This window comes from Myotis daubentonii, chromosome 8 (genome assembly GCF_963259705.1).
Source record: "Myotis daubentonii chromosome 8, mMyoDau2.1, whole genome shotgun sequence".
Classification (NCBI taxonomy): domain Eukaryota; kingdom Metazoa; phylum Chordata; class Mammalia; order Chiroptera; family Vespertilionidae; genus Myotis; species Myotis daubentonii.
This window is the reverse complement of record NC_081847.1, coordinates 29,462,025-29,484,386: the sequence shown is the minus strand read 5'-3', so window position 1 is coordinate 29,484,386 and position 22,362 is coordinate 29,462,025. Positions and strand designations below refer to the sequence as shown.

At 40.8% G+C, this 22,362-nt stretch overlaps 1 protein-coding gene across 4 annotated transcripts in view; it reads right to left on the bottom strand.

The window, feature by feature from the left end:
* Window positions 1–22,362, bottom strand: part of GPCPD1 (glycerophosphocholine phosphodiesterase 1) — a 64,595-nt gene that overhangs the window by 31,504 nt on the left and 10,729 nt on the right. For all 4 annotated transcript variants that reach the window (XR_009454034.1, XM_059705607.1, XM_059705605.1 and 1 more), the window contains exons 4-7: window positions 17,099–17,183; window positions 9,763–9,838; window positions 7,755–7,796; window positions 779–902 (exon numbers count right to left, since the gene is read on the bottom strand). Coding sequence is in view for 3 of the 4 variants with exons in the window: in XM_059705607.1 (XP_059561590.1) it covers window positions 779–902; window positions 7,755–7,796; window positions 9,763–9,838; window positions 17,099–17,183 (327 nt within the window). In the remaining variant the exon portion in view is untranslated. The remainder of the gene's footprint in view (window positions 1–778; window positions 903–7,754; window positions 7,797–9,762; window positions 9,839–17,098; window positions 17,184–22,362) is intronic.

The following is a 22,362-nucleotide window of genomic DNA, read 5'->3' as shown; positions in this document are numbered from 1 at the left end:
ATGCAGATAACCATCAAGCATTACATGCCCTTTCCCTTACGTACTGTAGAATTTATTTTATGTATTAAAAGGTTTATAATATTTAAGCAGTTATGGTAAAACATTTATGGATTTTGCAACTGCAGTATTATTATGAATTATATCCAAATGACAGAGCTGCCTGGGTCACTAAGAAGCCAGCTCACTCAAAGCATATATGATGACATTACAGAAAAATAAAGTTACTCACTAAGTATAAAGTTTTTGTGTAAAGTTTTCACACAAAACTTGACATCTATTTTTTAAATTAATGTATGATTAAAAAGAAACTAATATGGAACTGCTATGATAACTGCTACCTTTCTTTGTGGAAAGGTTTTCATTTGTAAGCTACAGGAAAGTTTAGGGCACTGAAGGATATTTCCAACAATCATTTTTCTGTTTACCCTCATTTAGCACAAAACCATTTCTCTTATATCAATTTAAAACAAGCAATTTATTGCTACACTAATAAATTTTAAATGGTATAAACCATACAGAAGTATAAGCTCGGAGATCATTTATTTACATAAAAACAGTGTTCTAGTTTCAAATTTAGAGATTAAGAGTAACATAAGTACATGTAATTGCAGCAATCTGAGATAGGGAAGCAGTTGACTCTCATAAGACCCTGTAGTTATTAGAAAACATAACATTAAAAGTGTGCTCTTTTTTAGTTTATACACTTAAAGTCTAAAACCAGAAAGCTATAGCATTAGTGAAAATAAGTGGCCTAATTAACAAATACACATGGTCATACCTAAATCTAGATTTTTTAAATTTCTTCTTGGTTATAGAGACAGGAGGCTTTTCAGAATAATGCAAACGTAATCTTATTTCAGTCTGACACGTCAGCCATCCCGAATCCAAATTCTCAACACCATCTGGCAAGTAAATACAAAGAAGAGTAATTATTATACATATTTTTAAACAATCCAATAAGTACAATACACACTGACAATTCTAGTTCACCTTCAGATTTTAATATATTCAGGTTATGTCACTGGTACTTCTCTCCAAAGCAAATATATACGCAGTCTTAAATTTATCATTGAAAAAGAACTTTTATATGAAGAGGGGGGGAAAAGTTAAATGAATGTTAACAATAGCCATAGTTTAACTTAATAAAAATATTCTAATTAAATCCATTATCGAAATAATACACATTCATTTCAGAAAGAATCCATGTTTCAAGATGACTTCTAACCTACATTTGTTCCATTGGGAATTACTATTACACTTCCAAATACTTCACATTAGGTATTTATTCAGCTGAAACTAATTATACGACTAGTGCTAGGGACTGAAATATGAGATGGTAAAAATTGTGAGTCAATTCTATATTCTCACATTTATACATTCTGCCGTAAATTTCACAACTGTGATAATACTGTATTAGCACTGTTTAACTTGAAGTTTCCTACTAACATAGGCAACACATTTTTCAAAGTACTACTGAACTATCAACTGTTTTGGACATAAGTTTTTCAATAGGACTTAAAATATATATCAAGAAACATTTATCTTTAGAAATGTAACTTTAAAAATGTTTAGTAGTTAGCAAATCTATACTAATAAAAGGGTAATATTCTAATTAGACCGTGAGACCTTCTGGACGTCCTTCCAGACAAAGCCATGACGGCGGGCCAAAGCAGAGGCGGCTGGGGTGATCAGGCCAGGAGGGGAGGGCAGTTGGGGGTAATCAGGCTGGCAGGGGGAGGGGACAGTTGGGGGTGAGCAGGCCAGCAGGGGGGGCAGTTGGGGACAATCAGGCCAGCGGGAGGAGGCAGTTGGGGGCAAGCAGTCCAGCAGCCAGAGTGGTTAGGGGCGATCAAGCAGGCAGGCAGGTGAGCCGTTAGGAGCAGTGGTCCCGGATTGCGAGGGGGTTGTCTGAGTGCTGGTTTAGACCCTGTGGGGTCCCAGATTGGAGAGGGTGCAGGCTGGGCCGAGGGACACCCCTCCCCCCTGCCCTGTGCACGAATTTTGTGCACCAGGCCACTAGTTTTAAAAATAAAAAGAAACCACAGGAGTGGGTGGGGAGAGGTCAATGAGGGGAAAAGGAGACATACATAATACTTTCAACAATAAAGAATTTAATTAAAATAAGAAATATTTGGGTAGAAATAAAGAAATAAAAAGAAACCACCATTGTTTCTTAATTTTAAACTATTTCCAGGAATAGACAAAGTTGGAGAAATGATTTTGCATCCTAAAAGCTAATAGCCCACTGTACACAATAAACATCTGTAGATGCAAGTAGCAGACCTTCCTCACACACCACGCACATTAAAAAAAAAATGTTTTCCCTAAGTGGCAGTCCTGACCAACTTTAAAATAATTTTCTGTGAGAATTTTCAGCTGAAAATATTCAAGAACACCCAAATTGTAATATATTTATTTTTATAATATTAATTGCAAATTGATTTTTTTAAATTAAATTCAAAATATTGTGGCACATGGGGATGGTTTCCGTTTTGGATGCGTGGCTGTTAACTGGCTAAAACTGAATTTAGAACAACAATAAAAATTTACATGCAGTTATAACCATATATAGTAATTAACACACAACAGCTGGAAAAAAAGAGAAAACTATCCTATCTAATAACAGACAAACATAGTAATTGACCGTACCTTCGCTACACCTCCCATTGGCTAATCAGCACGATATACAAATTAACTGCTAACAAAGATGGCGGGTAATTTGCATACTGCAGGCAGGACAGGACAGCGCAGCCGCCAGTGTGAGAGCCACCATCCAGGCCCCCTTGTGCAACCCCAGAAGCCGCTCAGAAGCTGGTGATCAGCGGGGAGATGGGAGTCCCCTGCCCAGGCCTGAAGCTTGGGCCAGAGGCATCAGGCCTGGGTGGGGGGCGGAGCCGTCAGGCCTGGGCGGGAGGCTGAGCTGGCAATCGGAGGGTGATGGGGGTCGACGCCTCTTGCTGAGGCGTCAGGCCTGGGCAAGGACAGAGCCAGTCATCGGGGGGAAAAAGGGGTCCCATGACCAGGCCTGACGCCTAGGCCAGAGGCGTCAGGCCTGGGTGGAGGGTGGAGTCGGCAATCGGAGGGGTCTGGGGGTCCCCTGCCCAGGCTGACGCCTCTGGCCGATGCATCAGGCCTGGGCGAGGGGCCGATCCAGTGATTGAAGGGTGATGGGGGTCGACACCTCTAGCAGAGGCATCAGGCCTCGGTGAGGGCGGAGCCAGCTATGGGAAGGATATGGGGGTCCCTTGCCCAGGCCTGACACCTCTGGTGGAGGCATCAGGCCTAGACAAGGGGCCGATCCAGGGATCGGAGGGTGATGGGGGTCGACGCCTCTGGCCAAGGTGTCAGGCCTGGGCAAGGGTGGAGCCGGTGACTGGGGGGAAATGGGGGTTCCCTGCCCAGGCCTGCAGCCTGGGCCAGAGGCGTCAGGCCTGGGCCAGGGGGCCAAGCTGGCGATTGGTGTGAACTGCAGAGGAAACACCTTTTCTGACCGCTCATTGGCTAAGCTCCCTGTATGCCACTGGTAATATTCTTAGTAACTTGGGTAATAAGAATCCAAAAAGGTGATCTAGGGTTTTTTACCACACTCCTGGCGAAAAAAATGAAGGTCGGCTGCTGGAGGGCTAAGAAATGTCATATCCTGCCCTAGCCAGTTTGGCTCAGTGGATAATGCCTTGGCCTGCCGATGGCAGGGTCTGGGGTCAATTCTGACCAAGGGCATGTACCTAGGTTGCAGGCTCCTCCCTGGCCGGGGCCCAAGTCAGGGCTCATGCAGGAGGCAACCAATCAAAGTGTTCCTCTCACTTTGATGTTTCTCTCTGTCTTTCCCTTTCTCTTCCACATTCTCTAAAAGTCAATGGAAACATATCCTCAGGTGAGGATAAAAAAAATAATAAAGAAATTATTATTATATGAAAGACACATCTTGAAAATGCCTAAAGAAAGTTGTCATTTTTTTATGGTGAAGAGACTGGAGTCCGTGTTGATGAAAAAACCTTGCTGGCTGCGGTGACTGGCAGTGGCTGCAGCATCAGGGTGATGGGGCTGGTGTCTCCCCCTGATCAGCCCGGTCACCTCCCACAAAGGGAGGCCAGACTGCGGCTTAGGCCCTATCCCCAAGGGGAGCAGGGAGTGGGCCTAAGCCGTCCCTAGGACATCCCCTGAGGGCTCCCAGTATGTGAGAGGGGGCAGGCTGGGCTGAGGGATACCCCCCCCCCAGCGCACGAATTTCATGCACCGGGCCCCTAGTTCCTATATAAAGAAAGCTCTTGCCTTAGCCGGTTTGGCTCAGTGGATAGAGTGTCAGCCTGTGGACTGAAAGGTCCCAGGTTAGATTGCGATCAAGGGCACATGCCCAGTTGTGGGCTCTATCCTCAGTGGGGGGTGTGCAAGAGGGAGCCGATCAATGATTCTCTCTCATCATTCATGTTTCTCTCTCTCTCTCCCTCTCCCTTCCTCTCTGAAATCAATAAAAATATATTAACACATTGTATGCGGGAAACGTGTTTACACGTTTTACGTATTTATACGTTCTACCAGTGTAGTAGAGCGCGGGACACGTATTAATACGTTTTTTATAGACTAGCAGTAGAATGCGGGTAACGTATAAATACGTAAACTAAAGTTATCGTAATTTTACTGAACGTCGCCATTTGCGCAAAAAATTAGCAAAAATGGCCCGCGCCACCTGTTAGCACGCGATAAAAACTACCCGCAAACAATGTGTTAAAATATATATATATTTAAAAAAGCTCTCCAAAACATGTAACATAAATACCATCTTTTCTAAATAAAGAGGACAAGACTATAAAACACTAAAGCTATTCAAGTATTTTAGACGACCTGATGATATAACACAAATAACCTCAAATAAAATCCAAATTCCTATCCAAACGCTGCCAAAGCATGTACATTTCTGAAGTGTATAAACACATGTCCCTATTAAACCACAACCAAAACATTCAAACCTGTTCCTTCCTGTTCTGAATAGGAAAGCAACTGGTTATCAGCAATTTATCTCTGGTTCAGTCAGCAAAAGCACACATTCTGCCCACTCCTTTATACAGTAAAGCATTTAAAAATGAAAACGCCATCAACTGCATTTAAGGAAAAAAATAATAAAATAAAAATGCAATTTAGCATAATGCTGACACATTGTAAGAATTCAAGTCCCTGAAAACTTGAATTCTCAAAGTGTTTACTGAAGCAGAAGTATACAAATGAATAACATTTTCAACATATTCAGAGGTAAAAGGATTTCTAATGTGCTAATTAAATGTTAAAGACTAAGTCAGAATTACTAGAATATTCTGCTTAATCTGGATTTTACCATAAATGCACATATAAACATACATAATACACAAATTAGCTTAAGAGTAACATTTCATATCTTAAATGTTTAGAACTGCTAATATCATTTTCAAACATAATACAGCAGGTCCTGGGGTTACGTCGGAGATCTGTTCCTACGGCCCTATGTAACGCGATTTTTGCCGTAAGTCAGAATTCACCTACATAGTCACCTACGTCACTTACATGGAGCACATACACAGCAGTAATGAAGTGAAACAGTAAAAAAAATTTAAAAGAAAGATAACAATTCCTGACCTTTACTTGTGGCAAATAAATAATAAAAAACATAAAGCACATATGTACATGCGTCAAAATGGAACTATTTTTTTTTTAATAAATAAATGGGAGATGGTGACATAACCAGGAAACAACATACATCAAGTCCGAAGTAACCCGAGGACTGTCTGTAGTGTTAAAAAGTGATGTTATTACTAACTCATATAACTGAAATCACCTGTCAAAAAACTTAAAGCATAAGAATTATACAGGGGCCCAGCCACTGTGCTCAGTAGTTGAGCATCAATCTATGAACTAGGAGTTCATGGTTTCACTTGATCCCCAATGGGGGGGGGCACGAAGAGGCAGCCAATCAATGGTTTTCTCTCATCATTGATGTTTCTAATTCTCCCTTACTCTGAAATCAATAAAAATATATTTTAAGAAAAGAATTATACATGGTGGAGCAAAAACAGGTTTATAGTTTGTATAAAAAATACAATAATCCTATATAATAAAAGCCCAGTGACTGAACAGCGGAACGACCAGAATGACTGGTCCACCAGTCACTATAACGTGCCCTGACCACCAAGGGTTGGATGGTCAACGCAGGAACTGCCCTCTGGTGGTCAGTGCGCTACCCCAGTGGGAGTGCCGCTCAGCTGACTGGGATGAGCAGCTGTTCCCACTGCAAACCCTGGGCCGATGGGCAGGAACCCGGGCTGTGATCGTCGCCTCCTCACCCCAGGCTCCTTCTCCTCATAGAGCTGACCTCTGAAGCTGGGAGGCGGGTTCGTGACCGCTGTGGGACTGAGGCCTACTCCACTGCCTTTCAGTGCTATTGTCCCTGGGCCTGGGCCTGGCCCTGACCGGGTCCCCTGGAGAGGCAAGTGCGAGTGACACTGGGCAAGGCTTCTTAGCCTCATCTACCAGACGATGGGCCTCTATGTCCAGGTCTCCAGGCGCAGGCTCCCTCTTCTCCCCCAGACAAAGGGTTATAACCACCCATGCGTAGAGGCTTCTTTCTGTCTCTTGCTTGCTGTTTGTGGGGAGGCTGGATTAAGTAGAAGCCCCTGGGCTGTCTTCTTCCTGGCATGGCCTCTGTAGCATTTCCCCTCTTGCATGCAGCCCCACATTTCAATCTTCCTTCTCCTTTTCTCTTCCTCAAGCTGTCATAGTTTCTCCTTGTGCCTTTCCACTTGGGCACTTAATTCTTCCTGCATTTTCAGGCGAACGGCTGTTTTAGCAGCCCCTCTGACTCCAGAGCCCGACGCAATGACCCTGCTCCCTGACTCGCTCTATGGTGGCCACAGTGCTGCCAGATCACGCCATGTCAACTCCGGCTTCCAGCTTCTGGCTTCCTGCCCCTACCCCTCCCTAATTTCCTTTCAATGTGCACGAATCTGTGCACAGGGACACTAGTTAATAAATCCTATAGAATGAAGAGCTAATATGCAAATGGTCACCACGCCCTCATGCCATCACAGCTCAGACACTTAACACTGGGGAGAAAGGAATGGGGACCAGCAAGGCACAAATGAGCTCGCAAGAGAGAAATAGGGACCAGCCAGGCACAAATGAGCTTGCGAGAGAGGAATGGGGACCAGCCAGGCTATGGCCTGGGAGAGGGATAAGCCACCCTCTCCGCGGTCCCGGGCACCTGCAGCTGCAGCCCAGGCGAAGCCGCCTGCCCACGGTCCTCTGTGGCTGCAGCCCGCCTGGGCGAAGCTGGCTGGGTCCCGGGTGCCTGTGACCAGCTGGAGGAGGGAATCCTGGGTCCCGGGTGCAAGGTGAGGCAGAGGCGGTTAGGGATGATCAGGCCAGCAGGGGAGCAGTTAGGGGCGATCAGGCAGGCAAGCAGGCGAGCAGTTAGGCGCCAGTGGTCCTGGATTGCGAGAGGCAGTCAGACATCCCCCAAGGGACCCCTCTCCCATGCATGAATTTCGCGCACCGGGCCTCTAGTAATAATTTAAGAATAAACTCTGTGTTTCGCGTACTCACAACTGTAAACCTTTTGCCCCACCTGTAGTGGAAACTATTATTTAAGAGAATGGCATTTGTTTCTTAGATTTAGCCTCTATTTCCAATATCATACTCTGTCATATTTCCCTATATCTGTTTCTAATGAATGTTATGTAACATCTCAACCATATCAGTAAAAATTTTTAAAGCTCAGTCTCACTTACTGTGGATTCCAAATTGTCCATCGTCAATAATAATTTCACTTTCTAGAATTGAAGGAAAATAGAAAACCTAGTTAAAATTCACAATGTATACGGACAACTGAGAGATTACCCACCTTAAGCATTTTTAAAAATATGAAATCTAAAATTTTAAAGCAGCCCAAAGTGAATAAGCATATTTATTGTAGCCCTCAATAAAGAATTCCCTTTTAAGAAAGCTATCAAACAATCCGCTCTTACATACTCAGTGATTATTCAGATGTTACAAGGAAGAGAAAGAGGACTCCTCAGATGGTGCTCTAGAGGCACTGGGACAAACTTCACCCACAATTTGTGAGCCTGACATATTGCTGGACAACAGTATCTCCTGGTTCATTTTTCAAACCAAAGGTCTTGGCACAATTAAAATGCTTATTCTTATGTAATGCATTTTCTGAACTAATCTAAAATGTAATTCTCCTCAAATCTCCACTATTCTCAATAGCCAACTAAAAGCTTTACAAACAGCGTAAACTTACCTGTATACTCAGAGCTGTGAGGAACTATCAAAAGAGTAAGTTCTAGCACATGCCCTTCTAACAGAAATTTCAACTACATAGATAAGCTACTAAGCCCCACCTTCTGAATAACATACTAATTCCCTGCTCTTTCCTTTCCTGTTTACTTTACACATAGGTCTGAAATATTTGTCAAAATTAATGTGACAGTTCCCAAGGAAGATTCTCTGACAGATTTCATGGAGCTCTTAAGTTTAGAGAGTCTATTTTTCAGACATAAATTTCTTTTTAAAAGATCAGAAACATAATCATCTCACTTTTCACAATAATAAAATATATTTAACTGCAAGATGCTTCAAAATGCAAATTATTTTAAACTACTCATACCTAATAATTTCCAACCTCAGTATAGAACTATTATAATTCTAAAATATGCTATCAAAAAAATCCTAAATACAATATCAAAAATGTATTAAAACATATAAAAAGAAAATTCAATAAAGAGGATGGAATGAGATAGCTGTTTAAACAAAACCTGTCTAGTGTAGGGTAAAGCAGAATCTCTCACTACTTTCTAAGCTGGTAACTAGAAAGCCAATTATTATCTTTACATTCTAATTTTCCTTAGACACTGAAAGATGCATTTCTCAGCAATGAGTCAATTTAAAGATGAATCGATAATTTAATGTATGTGAAATAAACTTCAAGTTTTAATCTTAGTATGGAAAAGGAAATTAAAAAAATACTTGTATGAAGAGAAATGCCTTTTTAGGCATAAGAACACAGAATAATGTTTTTTATAAATTGATCTGAATATCCATTTTAACATAGCCAGCAAGGTACTTAAATAAGGAGGAAAATATGTCTGTTACAACCAAGAAATTTTAATTTATTCATACAAATTTATTCAAGTATTTACTATTTAAAAATAAAAAAAAAACAGAATAAATAGAATAACTTGCTCTATTCTCACTAAAGTTAAAAATGTAAGAATCTTTGTTTTTGCCCTGGCTGGGTAGCTCAGTTGGTTAGAGCATCATCTTGATATCCCAAGGTTTCAAGTTTGATCCCTAGTCAGGGCAGGTACAAGAATCAACCAATGAATGCATAAATAAGTGGAACAATAAATCAATTTCTCTCTTTCCTTCTCTCTCTCCTTTCCTCTTTCTCTAAAAGAAAAAGAAAATTCTCTAAATTATCAGAGCAAGTAATCAATAAAGCCATGGATGCTCAGCAAAGAAGAATGTTACTTTGTAAACTTTGTCACTACTCCAAATAAAAAGTCTACAATAAATTAATCTAACCCTTCAATATAAAAATAATTAAGCATTTCTAATAGTTTATAGAGAAAGGCAATTAAGAACTATTTAGTTTTGAAAGTAAGATTCATGATATGCTAAGTGAAAATTGACCTTAAACTTCAGAATAAAAATTTATTAAATCCCACTAAGCCATTGTGCAGCATATTAGTAACTTATGCATATGCCTCAAACAGATGCAGTTAATGCCCATACCTAAAGGGGTTATTGATCGTGGTTGTAGATGAGTCTCCCACTTGTGAACTATGACTTGACATGGACCACCGATAGTCTGCAATTTAAAAGTTAAATGTCTGCAATAATTTCTTATATCTTATATTCTACCCATGACTCCATTAGATGTTTGTGGCCTAAATTAATACTACATATGAAACCAAAAGATTCATCCTGTTAATTATCAATATTATACGCCCCTAATCAGGAATGTACTAGGTCACAAATCATGATGAGTGCTGGAAGAAAATGGGGATGAGAGAGTAAACAAAGAAAAATGGGATGAACTGGTACATAAAACTCATTCTTAAATCTGCCTACAATACTCGATTTTTTTCAAAGAAATTTTAATTTTTAACTGATACTCTGTTCTAAGTTAAAGTTAACCATAAATATAGTTTATGTTTGGTGAATCAGCCAGTCAATGGGGTGTGTTACTAGGTAAAGTATCTCATCTTAAGTATCTCTTGAGGTGTTTGGATAAAGCCTAAACTCTATGACCATAGGAATAGTAGAAACAAGTACTTCAAGATCAACTATCACAAGTTACTCAAGAAATGTGAGGACATAATACAGTTCTTTACTATATACATTTAAGAATAGTAAGTAGATAACAGGAAGAACATCAGATTTCTCCTATCACAGTAACCAATGTTTCTAAAGATCACAGGAAACCCTAAAAGAAAGGAGACACACACGAATAAATTTGAATAACAAATTTGATAAAAGTGAAACTAACATCCAGTTTTACTTTTTTATGGCTTTGAGTTTCTAAATTCATAGTGTGATAACTCCTAATATTGTTCCCTATTATCAAGTTCTTTTACTAAGAAAATAAAACTTTACGTCAATAACATCTACACAATTTTTAAAACAAGAATGAACCTACCAACAAAGATTTCCGACATATAAGAGACTGAAGAATTAAATGCTTCCTAATTATCCTTTAATTACTTTTTAAATGACTAAACTTATGTGTCAAAGTGAAACCCTTAAATACATATTTTAAAAGCAAATTTTGACTGTAACCTTCATGTCTTCTGAAAAAATGTAGTAAAATAAAGGGATGCAAAAAGGAAAAAATATAGTCACCCATTATCATACTACTTAGGGTTAATTATTATCAACATTTTCATACATAATCCTTAAGCCCTTTTCTAGGCATATCTAAACATACTATTAAAAAGCCTAAAACATGTAAGCTTCTCTCTATATATTATACATCTTTAGATGGCATTAAATACTCTCCTATAACACATTATAGGATTTCAATATTGATATTTTTAAAAGTCGCCAAGTGATAACAAATAAGTAACAGATTAGGCACATTAGGTAATTAAACACAAGAGATAATTCTGCCACTTAAAATAACCAGAGAGCCTGGCTGGTATGGCTCAGTAGTTGAGCATTGACCTATGAACCAGGAAGTCACTGTTTGATTCCCAGTTAGGGCACATGCTGAGGATGCAAACTCGATTCCCAGTAGGTGGTGTGCAGGAGGCAGTCAATCAATGATTCTCTCTCATCTTTGATGTTTTGCTCTCCCTCTCCGAAATCAATAAAAATGTATTTTTGCCCTAGCCTGTTTGGGTCAGTGGATAGAGCATTGGCCTGCAGACTGAATACTCCCAGGTTTGATTCTGGTCAAGGGCACATGCCAGGGTTGCAGGTTCAATCCCCAGTAGTGGGAGTGCAGGAAGCAGCCAACCAATGATCATCTCTCATTACTGATGTTTCTATCTCTTCCTCTCCCTTCCTCTCTGAAATCAATAAAAATATTTTTTAAATAATAATAAAAAATAAATAAAATAAACAAAAAATATTTTTAAAAAATAAAGTTTAAAAATATTTTTTAAACTTGCAAACTTTTGGAATTTGAAAACTAAAATAGCACTAGATCCTCATTCAAATCACTTATCCTAGGATAATACGAAAAATGCTCATTTTCTCTTGACAAATGCCTTCTTGTTATAAAGTTTACTTATGAATTGGTAGACTGGGTAGATGTTTTTAAAAGGGTAAATGTGAAAACTGCTCATCTTAAAGTACGAATTTAACTTTCTTAAAAACTAAAAGGAGATGCATTTAATCCTACATTTCCTAGATTTTTTTTTACTATAACTTTTTCCTGTTACAGTGTTCCAGTTTTTTTAAACATCAAACTTTCTAATCTTCAAGATAATCAAATTGCATACATTAAAAATAGGAATGTTTCTTAGCAATAATAAGCAGCCAGAAAAAACTAACCTATTCTTCCCATGTTTCCAACATACCCTACCCAAAGGAAAAAAAATCTTCACTAAAAGAGGGTATGGGTTTACATTATTATAGAAGTTACTAATCAAAGGTAACTTAAAGATGCCATGAATATATTAAGTCTCAGCAAGGATTAAAAAGTGGGTAGAGGAGCCCTTGCTGGTTTGGCTCAGTGGAGAGCATTGGCCTGAGGACTGAAAGGTCCTGGGTTCGATTCCGGTCAAGGGCACATGCCCAGGTTGCAGGCTCAAACCCCAGTTTGGGGCATGCAGGATGCGGCTGACCAATGATTCACTCTCACCATTGATGTTTCTATCTCTCTCTCCCTTTCCCTTCCTCTCTGAAATCCATAAAAATAAAAATAAAGTGGGTAGAGGGAAAAAAAGACGTTTTTGTTTTAATTGATTTGTCAGGGGAACTTTACCATGCACATAAGAATAGCCCTGTTGATTAAGTATTTGATAGGGTATATGTTTTAGTAGTAATTTTAATTAACTCCATCCTCATATGTTTTAGTTACAGCATACAACAATTTGGGCTTGAGCAGAATGGAGTATTTGAGTAATCCAAAAGGCCAATTCAACAGATGACTTACAATTGTGTACTAGCATTCACACTACAAATCTGTGTTGTTTGGTACACTAAGTGTTGTAATATTAGGAAAAAAAACACACCCAAGTTTTAAAATACCATGAATTTCCAAAACTGTTATAACTAATTTATTAAACTTTAGAAGGTCATCTTAAATTTTAGCTTACTGAAGTCCTTTAAAATTGTTTTTAAAAACCTGAGCATTGACATATTAAAAATCTCAATAGTGACTCCAAAACATGCAATCCTTAAGGCTCTATGCCATGAAAAACAATCAAGATCTTAGAAAAAAAGAACAGCTCTCCCTTCCTCTCTGAAATCAATAAAAATATAATAAATAACAGCTCCATTCTGTAAAAGGCTGTCACAATTTTAAGCATTTTGGAGTTAAGTGGAAGGTGTATCTTTGGAGAAAAAAAGAAACAGTATCAGTCCAGGACAGTATTCCATTAACAGTACTGGTGGAGTTATTTTACAATTTAGTATATATTAAATCAGATGATTGCTAGAATGTTTTCAAGCATGCATACTAACAACGACAACAAAAAACCCACACAAAACAATAAAACAAAACAATAAAAAAGACACCCCAAAACGATGTTTCCACATACACACAAGTGTCATACTGATTGCTTCTCAAACAATTATTGACATCACTCAGCTACATCAAGCACTGAGAGAAATTTAAAATATTATCCAATATGTAGACTGAAATTTTTGTTTTAACAAACCACCAAACAAATTATCAAATACTTATGTAATAGCACTGCTTCTAACTATCATGAAAAATGTAAATGTGCACTTTTAATATTTTACTAATTGTTTTCTTCCACTATTTTGGGGAAAATGTGCATGTAAAAGGATCTCTGAAGAATTTTTATCTATGCTGTCTGAGGCCAGACCATAGTTACGTAAGCATCACTACTTTTAATAAGACCATTAAGGAAAATGGTCACCTAGGAAGGAGTACAGCAAAGGTAGGTGGATAGATATCTCTATACGATGGTTCAAATATGAAGTTAATAGCTGAGGGTATTTAGCATTTAGAATTTCATTATATTTAATAAACCACTGGCAATAAATAGTTAAATTGAAATTAAAAGAACACCATCCATTTACAATAGCATCAAAAAATAAGATAAAAATATTTAGGAATATATTGAATTCAAATGTGTAAGATATATACACTTAAAACTACAAAACAGCCCAGCCAGTGTAGCTCTGGTTGAGCACTGACCCACGCCAGGGGTTGACCCATGCCCAGGGCTGCAGGCTCGATCCCCTATAGGGGGTGTGCAGGAGGCAGCCGATCATTGATGTTTTTCTAGTTCTCTATCCTTCTCCCTTCCTCTCTCTAAAAAAATAAAAATAAATTAAAAAATCAATAAAAACAGCCCTGATCGGTTTGACTCAGTGGATAGAGTATCAGCCTGCAGACTGAAGGGTCCCAGGTTTGATTCTGGTCAAGGGCACATGCCCAAGTTGTGGGCTCGATCCCCAGTGGGGGGGCGTACAGGAGGCAGCCGATCAATGATTCTCTCTCATCATTGATGTTTCTCTCTCCCTCTGGATGACTGTTAAATCAATAAAAATATATATATTTTAAAAATCAATAAAAATATATTTAATAATAAAAAAAGAAACCATTGTAAAAAGAAGCCAAAATAACCCTGGGCTGTTCTAAATGAAAATCAAGAGAAATTAAGAATAAAATGCCGAAACCGGTTTGGCTCAGTGGATAGAGCATCGGCCTGCGGACTGAAAGGTCCCAGGTTCGATTCCGGACAAGGGCATGTACCTGGGTTGCGGGCATATCCCCGGTGGGAGATGTGCAGGAGGCAGCTGATGGATGTTTCTCTCTCATCGATGTTTCTAACTCTCTATCTCTCTCCCTTCCTCTCTGTAAAAAATCAATAAAATATATTAAAAAAAAAAAAGAATAAAATAAAAGTTTATAATGAATCTAATTATAAGTGAATGTTAACACCTATAAAAATTGGAAACAGAATGTTACTGCAAAATAAAGAGCTACGTACACTGAGATGAAGGAAGCAGTTCAAAGACAATAAAATTAAAAATTGGCTAACACTTCTGTATGAGGTAACTACCCTAATTCTAGCCACAAGAAAGAAGGGGTGGACATGGATTAAAGAAATGTTTAAATTGCATGTTAACTCAAAAATTACTTTGGTGAGAATGTGAAATTAATGGACTATGCAGGCTCATACCAATGTTTTCATTCCAGGAATATCTACTACCTTTGATTTCTATGTTTATATAACTTAGTATTTTGATTTGTCACCAATAAAATTATCTTAAAATTCAACATATTAACCTTATTCTAATTCTACAAAGTATAAGAGAACACATAGCTATGAAAAATTAAGAGAAAAAGGACTGCCAGACTCAACTTCTAAACTAAAAGGAATATGCCAGAAGGAGCAAAATATAAGAGAATATGAATGGTAAAATTTTACATTATTTACAATAAAATAGAAGCAATGGACCTAAGAAATTTATAGATCAAACCCTTCATTTAAAAGATGAGGAAGCTAAAGTCTGAAGGTCAAGTGACAAGATCACAAGGTTTTTAGCTTAGGCTCCACAACTGCTTTAGATCACCTTCTAAAACTTTGACCAGTAAAATTAATCTTATTACCCATTTCAGCTTTTTAATGCTTTCATAATTACTTTGGTTTCCTATTATTCTTTATATTTATAACATATATATTCCAATAATTTACATCATTGCATGATTTTAAGATTCCTTGCACATTAGTTTTATCATTTGACAATGCACAATTGAGACAGTTTCATAATTACTTTTACTAAAAAGTAAGTTTCATTTAAAAAGCGCCACCAACTTACAAAAAAAGTGTCCCTTTAAGTTTGCATATGGGGGGGGAAACCCTCTAGCCATATGCATGGGATTTTATGTAGGTATTTACTCTATTCCATGAAAAACATACTTACCATGGCAGCCCCTGCATCACACGGTACATGTGTACACGATACAGAGCACCTACTTAAAGAAACACACTCACCAACACATACTGTAAACTTTTGCAAGTATTACAAGGGGAAAAACTTGTTTCTTACTGTAAGCAGACTTCTTGCCAATTTTTTCAAAGGCATTTTGGACTGATTTGCTGCTTTTGGTTACATTTTCAATGAAGAGGGGAAATACTGTAGATTGGCTTATTTTAACCTGTGTTGACAACAGTCTTACTTTAGAAAACTATGCCCAAAAGGTTCATTATGATTTTTCTGGTCCAAATGCCCCTTTAAGTAAAATTTAGTTGATTTCATGTTACAAATTTCACATACCAGGATCCACAAATAAGCGTTCAACGTCATGAGTGCTGTGGATCTATGTGCCTGTGCATAATTGTTCAATATGTACTGAAGAATTATGCCATGATGCATAATCCCTATACTAAGAAATGTTCTTTTTTAAGTCATAAAGTGAGACCATTGTCAAGATAAGCCAACAAAATGATTAACCATAATGTAATTTAAGTTTAATTACTGAGTATTTACAATATATTCTTGGAATAAACGTAATAGGTGCAAAAGACAGCAGAAGTGGGTTTGTCAGTTTTCTTTTTTTATAATGGTGGCTAAGAGAATGAGGTAACAGTGGCTGCTTGCATTTTTCATATGTTACAAGTATTCAATGACCCTAAAGGGGAAGAAATTTTCTTAAAAGTTCTAATCCATTTTTTGTGTCCTAGGCTCCTGCCTAAGCCCTTGTTCACATGCAGCCCAAGTGTGCTCAAAGGTAAAACTCTGAAGGAAAAGAATCCTTTCAGCAAATGAGTATCTTTTAAAAAGAGGAAAAGAATCAACTTTTTTTTCTAAATACAAAACACTCCCAAAATAATAAATCATTTTGAGCAAGCAGATTTATATTCAATAGACTCCAAAGGCATTCAGGAAAGATCCTGGTCTGTCAACACCATTGTTGAAAAAATCTAAGAGAAATTACTTCAGTTTTTAAAGAAGTTAAACAATGCAGCCACTAAGAGACAGCTGCTGTGAAATAATTTTTAAAAATAATTATTCACTAAAAGCTGGCTATATACTCCTCTATATGTAACTTATACCAGTTCACGATTAAAAAACAAAACAAAAAGAAAAACCTTGTAACTGGTTACTAATTAGTTTACAAAAGTTACAGAAAATGCATACCTACCTATCAAAAATATTTATTTATCATTAAAACCTATATCATGATAACAATACTGCAACATACTTACTATTAGTCTTTTAAAAATTCCATTACAGACATCAGCTGTCTCTGAAGTGGCTACTTCCTCGCTTTTTGTACTAAAATGTTATTAATCTAGAGTTCTATTTTCTTTATTTGATCAATACAAACTCGTTTTACTTTTAATGTTTCCAAACTTAAATTAGTTGCTTTTGAAAGAAGTCTGCCTAAGAAACTGGAAACTAGGTGAAGAAAACATACCTTTGGTTCTAAAAAGCACCCTTTGAAGTAGCGATACTGAACTGATTCTCCTCTACTGAGTATAATGGTTGCTTTCCAAAACATGCTGTGAAGGAAAAAAAAAAAATTAAAACAACTACATCAATACCAAACTAAAATGCATAAAAATTTCATAATTCATAAAACCCCTCAAATTAGGTCTGTGACCCAAACCACTTATTTATTCCTGCACAAAATTTACTCCAGGCCTAATCTGTACCAAGCACTGGAAACACACTGATGAATGAGGCAGAAAGAGCCCCATTTTCAAGAAGATTGCTTTCTTGTGTGGGTAAACAACCAGGCAACATACACTGTAAGAGCTATTTGAACTTTCTGATATGACAGGAAGTGCTAGAAGAGGTTTTTGGATGGGAGGTCTCAATGAGGAAGAACTGCCTTCGCTGAGACCTAAATGATGGGAAGAAACCAGCCATACAAAGAGCCAGGAGAATTATTAAACAGGAAAAGCAAGTAGGGCAGAGGTGGAAACTAGAGTCAGGCTTTCCGAGCTAGAGATGTTACATAGCTGCTAAAAGGCTTTGGGGCCAAGGCCAGCAACTCATGTTCCCAATTGTCCCTTGTTCTAACTGTCCTGCCCAGACTCTGGCTATTCTCCTAGCCAAGCAATCAGTATTTGTATCTTACTTGTTTCAACCCAATGTCCTCCTTTGAACTATGCTATTCTAAAATTCACTACAATTCATGATTAGAAGTGGTTATTAGCTTCAAACCACAGACCAGCGGTATCCAAAGTGTGGCTCCAAGGATGTATCACCTAGGACAATGATGGCGAACCTATGACATCCATTTTTTTGGATGATTTTTCTTTGTTAAATGGCATTTAAATATCCTATCTAATAAAAGAGAAACATGATAATTAGCCATAACTTCGCTACCCTTCCCATTGGTTAATCAGGGCGATATGCAAATTAACTGCCAACCAAGATGGCGGCCGGCAGCCGGGCAACTGACGCGAACAGGGAGGCTTGCTTGCTCCAGTGATGGAGGAAGCCAAGGTTCCCCTCCTGCCTGCTGGGCTCTGAGCTGCTCTCTAAGAAACGTTGTTACAAATATATAAGCTAAACAAAACCCCAGAAACCTGCTTTCAGTCAGCTGGGATCTCAGAGCTGGAGTCACAACAAAGTTTCAAATACAGAAGGTAAACAAAGTCCAGAAACCTGCTTTCAGCAGCCAAGGTCTGAGCTAAAGCCGGCACTCAGCTCCAGTGAAAGCCATAGAAGTAAATAAATCCAAGAATAAAAAATAAAGGAAAAAAGGAGAGGTTGGGAGATTCAGTCACCCGCCAGCCTGAAAACGGCCCTCATCCACTCACCCAGGCTAGACAGGCACCCCAGTGGGGACCCCCACCCTGATCCAGGACACCCTTCAGGGCAAACCAGCCGGCCCCCACCCGTGCACCAGGCCTCTATCCTATATAGTAAAAGGGTAATATGCCTCCCAGCACCGGGATCAGCAGAGCCGCAAGGCCTCCCGGCACTGGGATCAGCATGACAGGGGGCAGCACCCAAACCCCCTGATGGCCCTGTGGCTCTGTGTGTGACAAGGGGTGGGGCCACAACCTCCCTATTCGCCCTGCTCTGTTCGTGACAGGGGAAGGCGCCCCAACCCAGATTGGCCCTGCTGTGCCTGATAGGGAGAGCTCCCCAACCCCCTGATTGGTCCTGCTCTGTGTGTGACAGGATGTGGCGCCCCAACCCCCCCATGGGCCCTGCTCTGTGACGGGGTGGAGCCGCAACCTCCCCATCGGCCCTGCCCTGAGTGTGGCAGTGCCCCAACCCCCTGATCGGCCCTGCTCTGTGGGTGACAGGGGGCGCCGCCCCAACCTCCCCATTGACCCTGCCTTGAGTGTGACAGGGGGCGGTGCCCCAACCCCCCAATCGGCACTACCCTGAGCGTGACTGAGGGTGGCATCACAACCTCCCCATCCGCCCTGCTCTGTGCATGACAGGGGGCGGCGCCCCAACTTGCCAATCGGCCCTACTCTGTGCGTGACAGGGGGGAGCTCCCCAACCCCGATTGGCCCTGCTCTGTGCGTGACAGGGGGGGGCTCCCCAACCCCCTGATCGGCCCTGCTCTGTGCGTGACAGGGGGTGCTCCCCAACCCCCTGATCGGCCCTGCTCTGTGCGTGACAGGGGGGAGCTCCCCAACCCCCTGATCGGCCCTGCTCTGTATGTGACAGGGTACGGAGCCCCAACCCCCCTGATGGGCCCTGCTCTGTGCATGACAGGGGCCAGCACCCCTACCCCGATTAGCCGGCTCTGTATGTGACAGGGGTGGCACCATAATCCCCTGTCCGCCCTGCTCTGTGCATGACAGGGGGTGGCGCCGCAACCTCCCCATCGACCCTGCCTTGAGTGTGACAGGGGGAGGCGCTCCAACCCCCCAATCAGCCCTACCCCGAGTGTGACTGGGGGTGGCATTGCAACCTCCTGATCCGCCCTGCTCTGTGCATGACAGGGGGAGGCACCCCAACTCCCCAATCGGCCCTGCTCTGAGCCTGACCAGGAGCTGCGGGGCAGGCACCTAGGGATTGGGCCTGCCCTCTGCCACCCAGGAGAGGGCCTAAGCCAGCAGGTTGTTATCTCCTGAGGGGTCCCAGACTGCAAGAGGGCACAAGTGGGGCTGAGGGACACACCCCTCCCCCGCCAGTGCACAAATTTTTGTGTACCAGGCCTCTAGTCCTATCTAATAATAGACAAACATGGTAATTAACCATACCTCCACTACACTTACCATTGGCTAATCAGGGTGATATGCAAATTAACTGCCAACCAAGATAGTGGCCAGCAGCCACACAGCTGAAGCGAACATGAGGTTTGGTTGCTCCGGCGATGGAGGAAGCCAAGGTTCCCCGCCTGCCTGCCCCAGCCCAGCTCTGAACTTGAAAGCAACTGCTCCGAAATGCAACTATGTTTCAATTATAGAAGCTAAACAAACCCCAGAAACCTGCTTTCAGCCAGCCAGCCTTGGAGCTGGAGCTGCAACAAAGTTTCAATTACAGGAGGTAAATAAATCCCAGAATAAAAAAAAAATTTAAAAAAAGGAGAGACTGGGAGCTTCAGTTGCAGGCTTGGCCTGCCTGAAAACAGCCCTCAGCCCCTCATCCAGGCTGGCCAGGCACCCCAGTGGGGACACCCAACCTGAAGGGGGTGCAGGCAGCCTGAAAACAGCCCTCAGCCCCTCATCCAGGCTGACCAGGCACCCAAGCGGGACCCCCACCCTGATCCGGGACACCCTTCAGGGCAAACCAGCCAGCCTCCACCCGTGCACCAGGCCTCTATCCTATATAGTAAAAGGGTAATATGCAAACTGACCTAACAGCAAAAAGGCTGGGAATGACTGGTCACTATGACACACACTGACCACCAGGGGGCAGACGCTCAATGCAGGAGCTGCCCTCTGGTGGTCAGTGAGCTCCCGCATGGGGGAGCTCTGCTCAGCCACAAGCCAGGCTGATGGCTGCCAGCATAGTGGTGGTGGTGGGAGCCTCTCCTGCCTCCTCAGCAGCGCTAAGGATGTCCGACTGCAGCTTAGGTCTGCTCCCCGCTGGCAAGTGGACATCCCCCGAGGGCTGCTGGGTTGCCAGAGGAATGTCTGATTGCCAGCTTAGGCCCAATCCCCTGGGGAGCAGGCCTCAGCCAGCAGATGGCCATCCCCCGAGGGGTCCCAGACTGTGAAAGGGCACATGCCTGGCTGAGGGATTCTCTTCCCCCCCCACCAAAGTGCACAAATTTTTGTGCACCGGGCCTCTAGTATAAAATAAATATCAAAAATATGTCTTTGTTTTACTATGGTTGTAAATATCAAAAAATTTCTTTATGTGACACAGCACCAGAGTTAAGTTAGGGTTTTTCAAAATGCTGACACACCGAGCTCAAAAGGTTCACCATCACTGACCTAGGAGCTTATTAGAAATGCAAATTCTAAAAAATAAAAGAAAATGCAAATTCTCAGGCCACACCTAAACCTGTTAAATTAGAAAGTCGGGGGGTGGGGGGGCAGAAACAATCTATCATTTAACTGGTAACTCTGATGACAAACACTTATGTTTGAGAGCCACTGTCATAGACCATTACCCAAACATTAATTCCACCTGAACAGTTCAGTGAATAAATGGCAGTTCCAAATGTTCTTCCATGACACCAGCTGGCTAGCACTGCTTCCCACCTGGCTGCCAAGACAGGCTTTAGGCAGTATCCTCACTCTGACTCAATTGTAGTTCCTAAGAAATATCCACAGCCAGCTGTCACCCATAGTCTTAGCTTCAGCTATAAGAAAAATATGGTAGTTAAAAAATACACATACCCTGACTTTTTCCTGGGAGACTCTGCTTTCATAGGTCTGGGGTAGAGCCTGATCATATGGAATTTGATAAAATTTCATAGGGCACTGGATATATGTCTGGTTGAGAATCATGGCTCTAAAGCAAGGAGAGCAAATGCCTGGCATATGTACCCCTATTACTTTTCCCTGATAGGCTCAGAATCATTTTCAACACAGGACTCCAAGCAAACTCTACCAACTATAAGGTGAAGTTTATTTCCCATCTCTGCTACCAAAAAAAAAAAAGGGAGGGGGGGTGGCAGCAAATTCCCAGTACTATTTCATCCATAAAACAGTAAGCTAGAGTGTATAAAACTAGCCCCAGATGTGCACACTATAACTGGTGGGAAGCTCTGAAAATATACTGGGACCCTTCTCTAATGCATTATTTCTCAATCCAGGAAAAAGGTCTAGGAATATATATATATATATCTTTTTAAAGAACAGTTTATTGATTTTTAGAGAGAGAGGAAGATGTGAGAGTAAAACATCGATAGGCTACCTCCTGCATGCCCCCTACCAGGGATAGAGTTCAAGACCCAGACATGTGCCCTAAGCAGGAATCAATCTGGCAACCTTTTGGTGCACAGGATGATAGCCAACCAACTAAGCCACACTGGTCACGATTAGGCAGGTGTATAATTTAAAAGCCCTCAGAAGTTATTTTAATGTGTACCTCTGGTTAACAACCACTAAATAAAGAAAAGAGATGGAAAGCAAAGCAATTAGTCTTTTTCACTCTAGTTCTCCAAGCAAATGTAGCAAAGTTAAAAATGAAATGGCACTGCTCAGTGAGGGCAAGAATGAACATAACCTAATGAAATTAAAAATAAACCAGGCAAGTGAGAAGGTTTAGTGCACCTGCATGATTTTGAATTGCCCTCAAATCCTTCCCCAA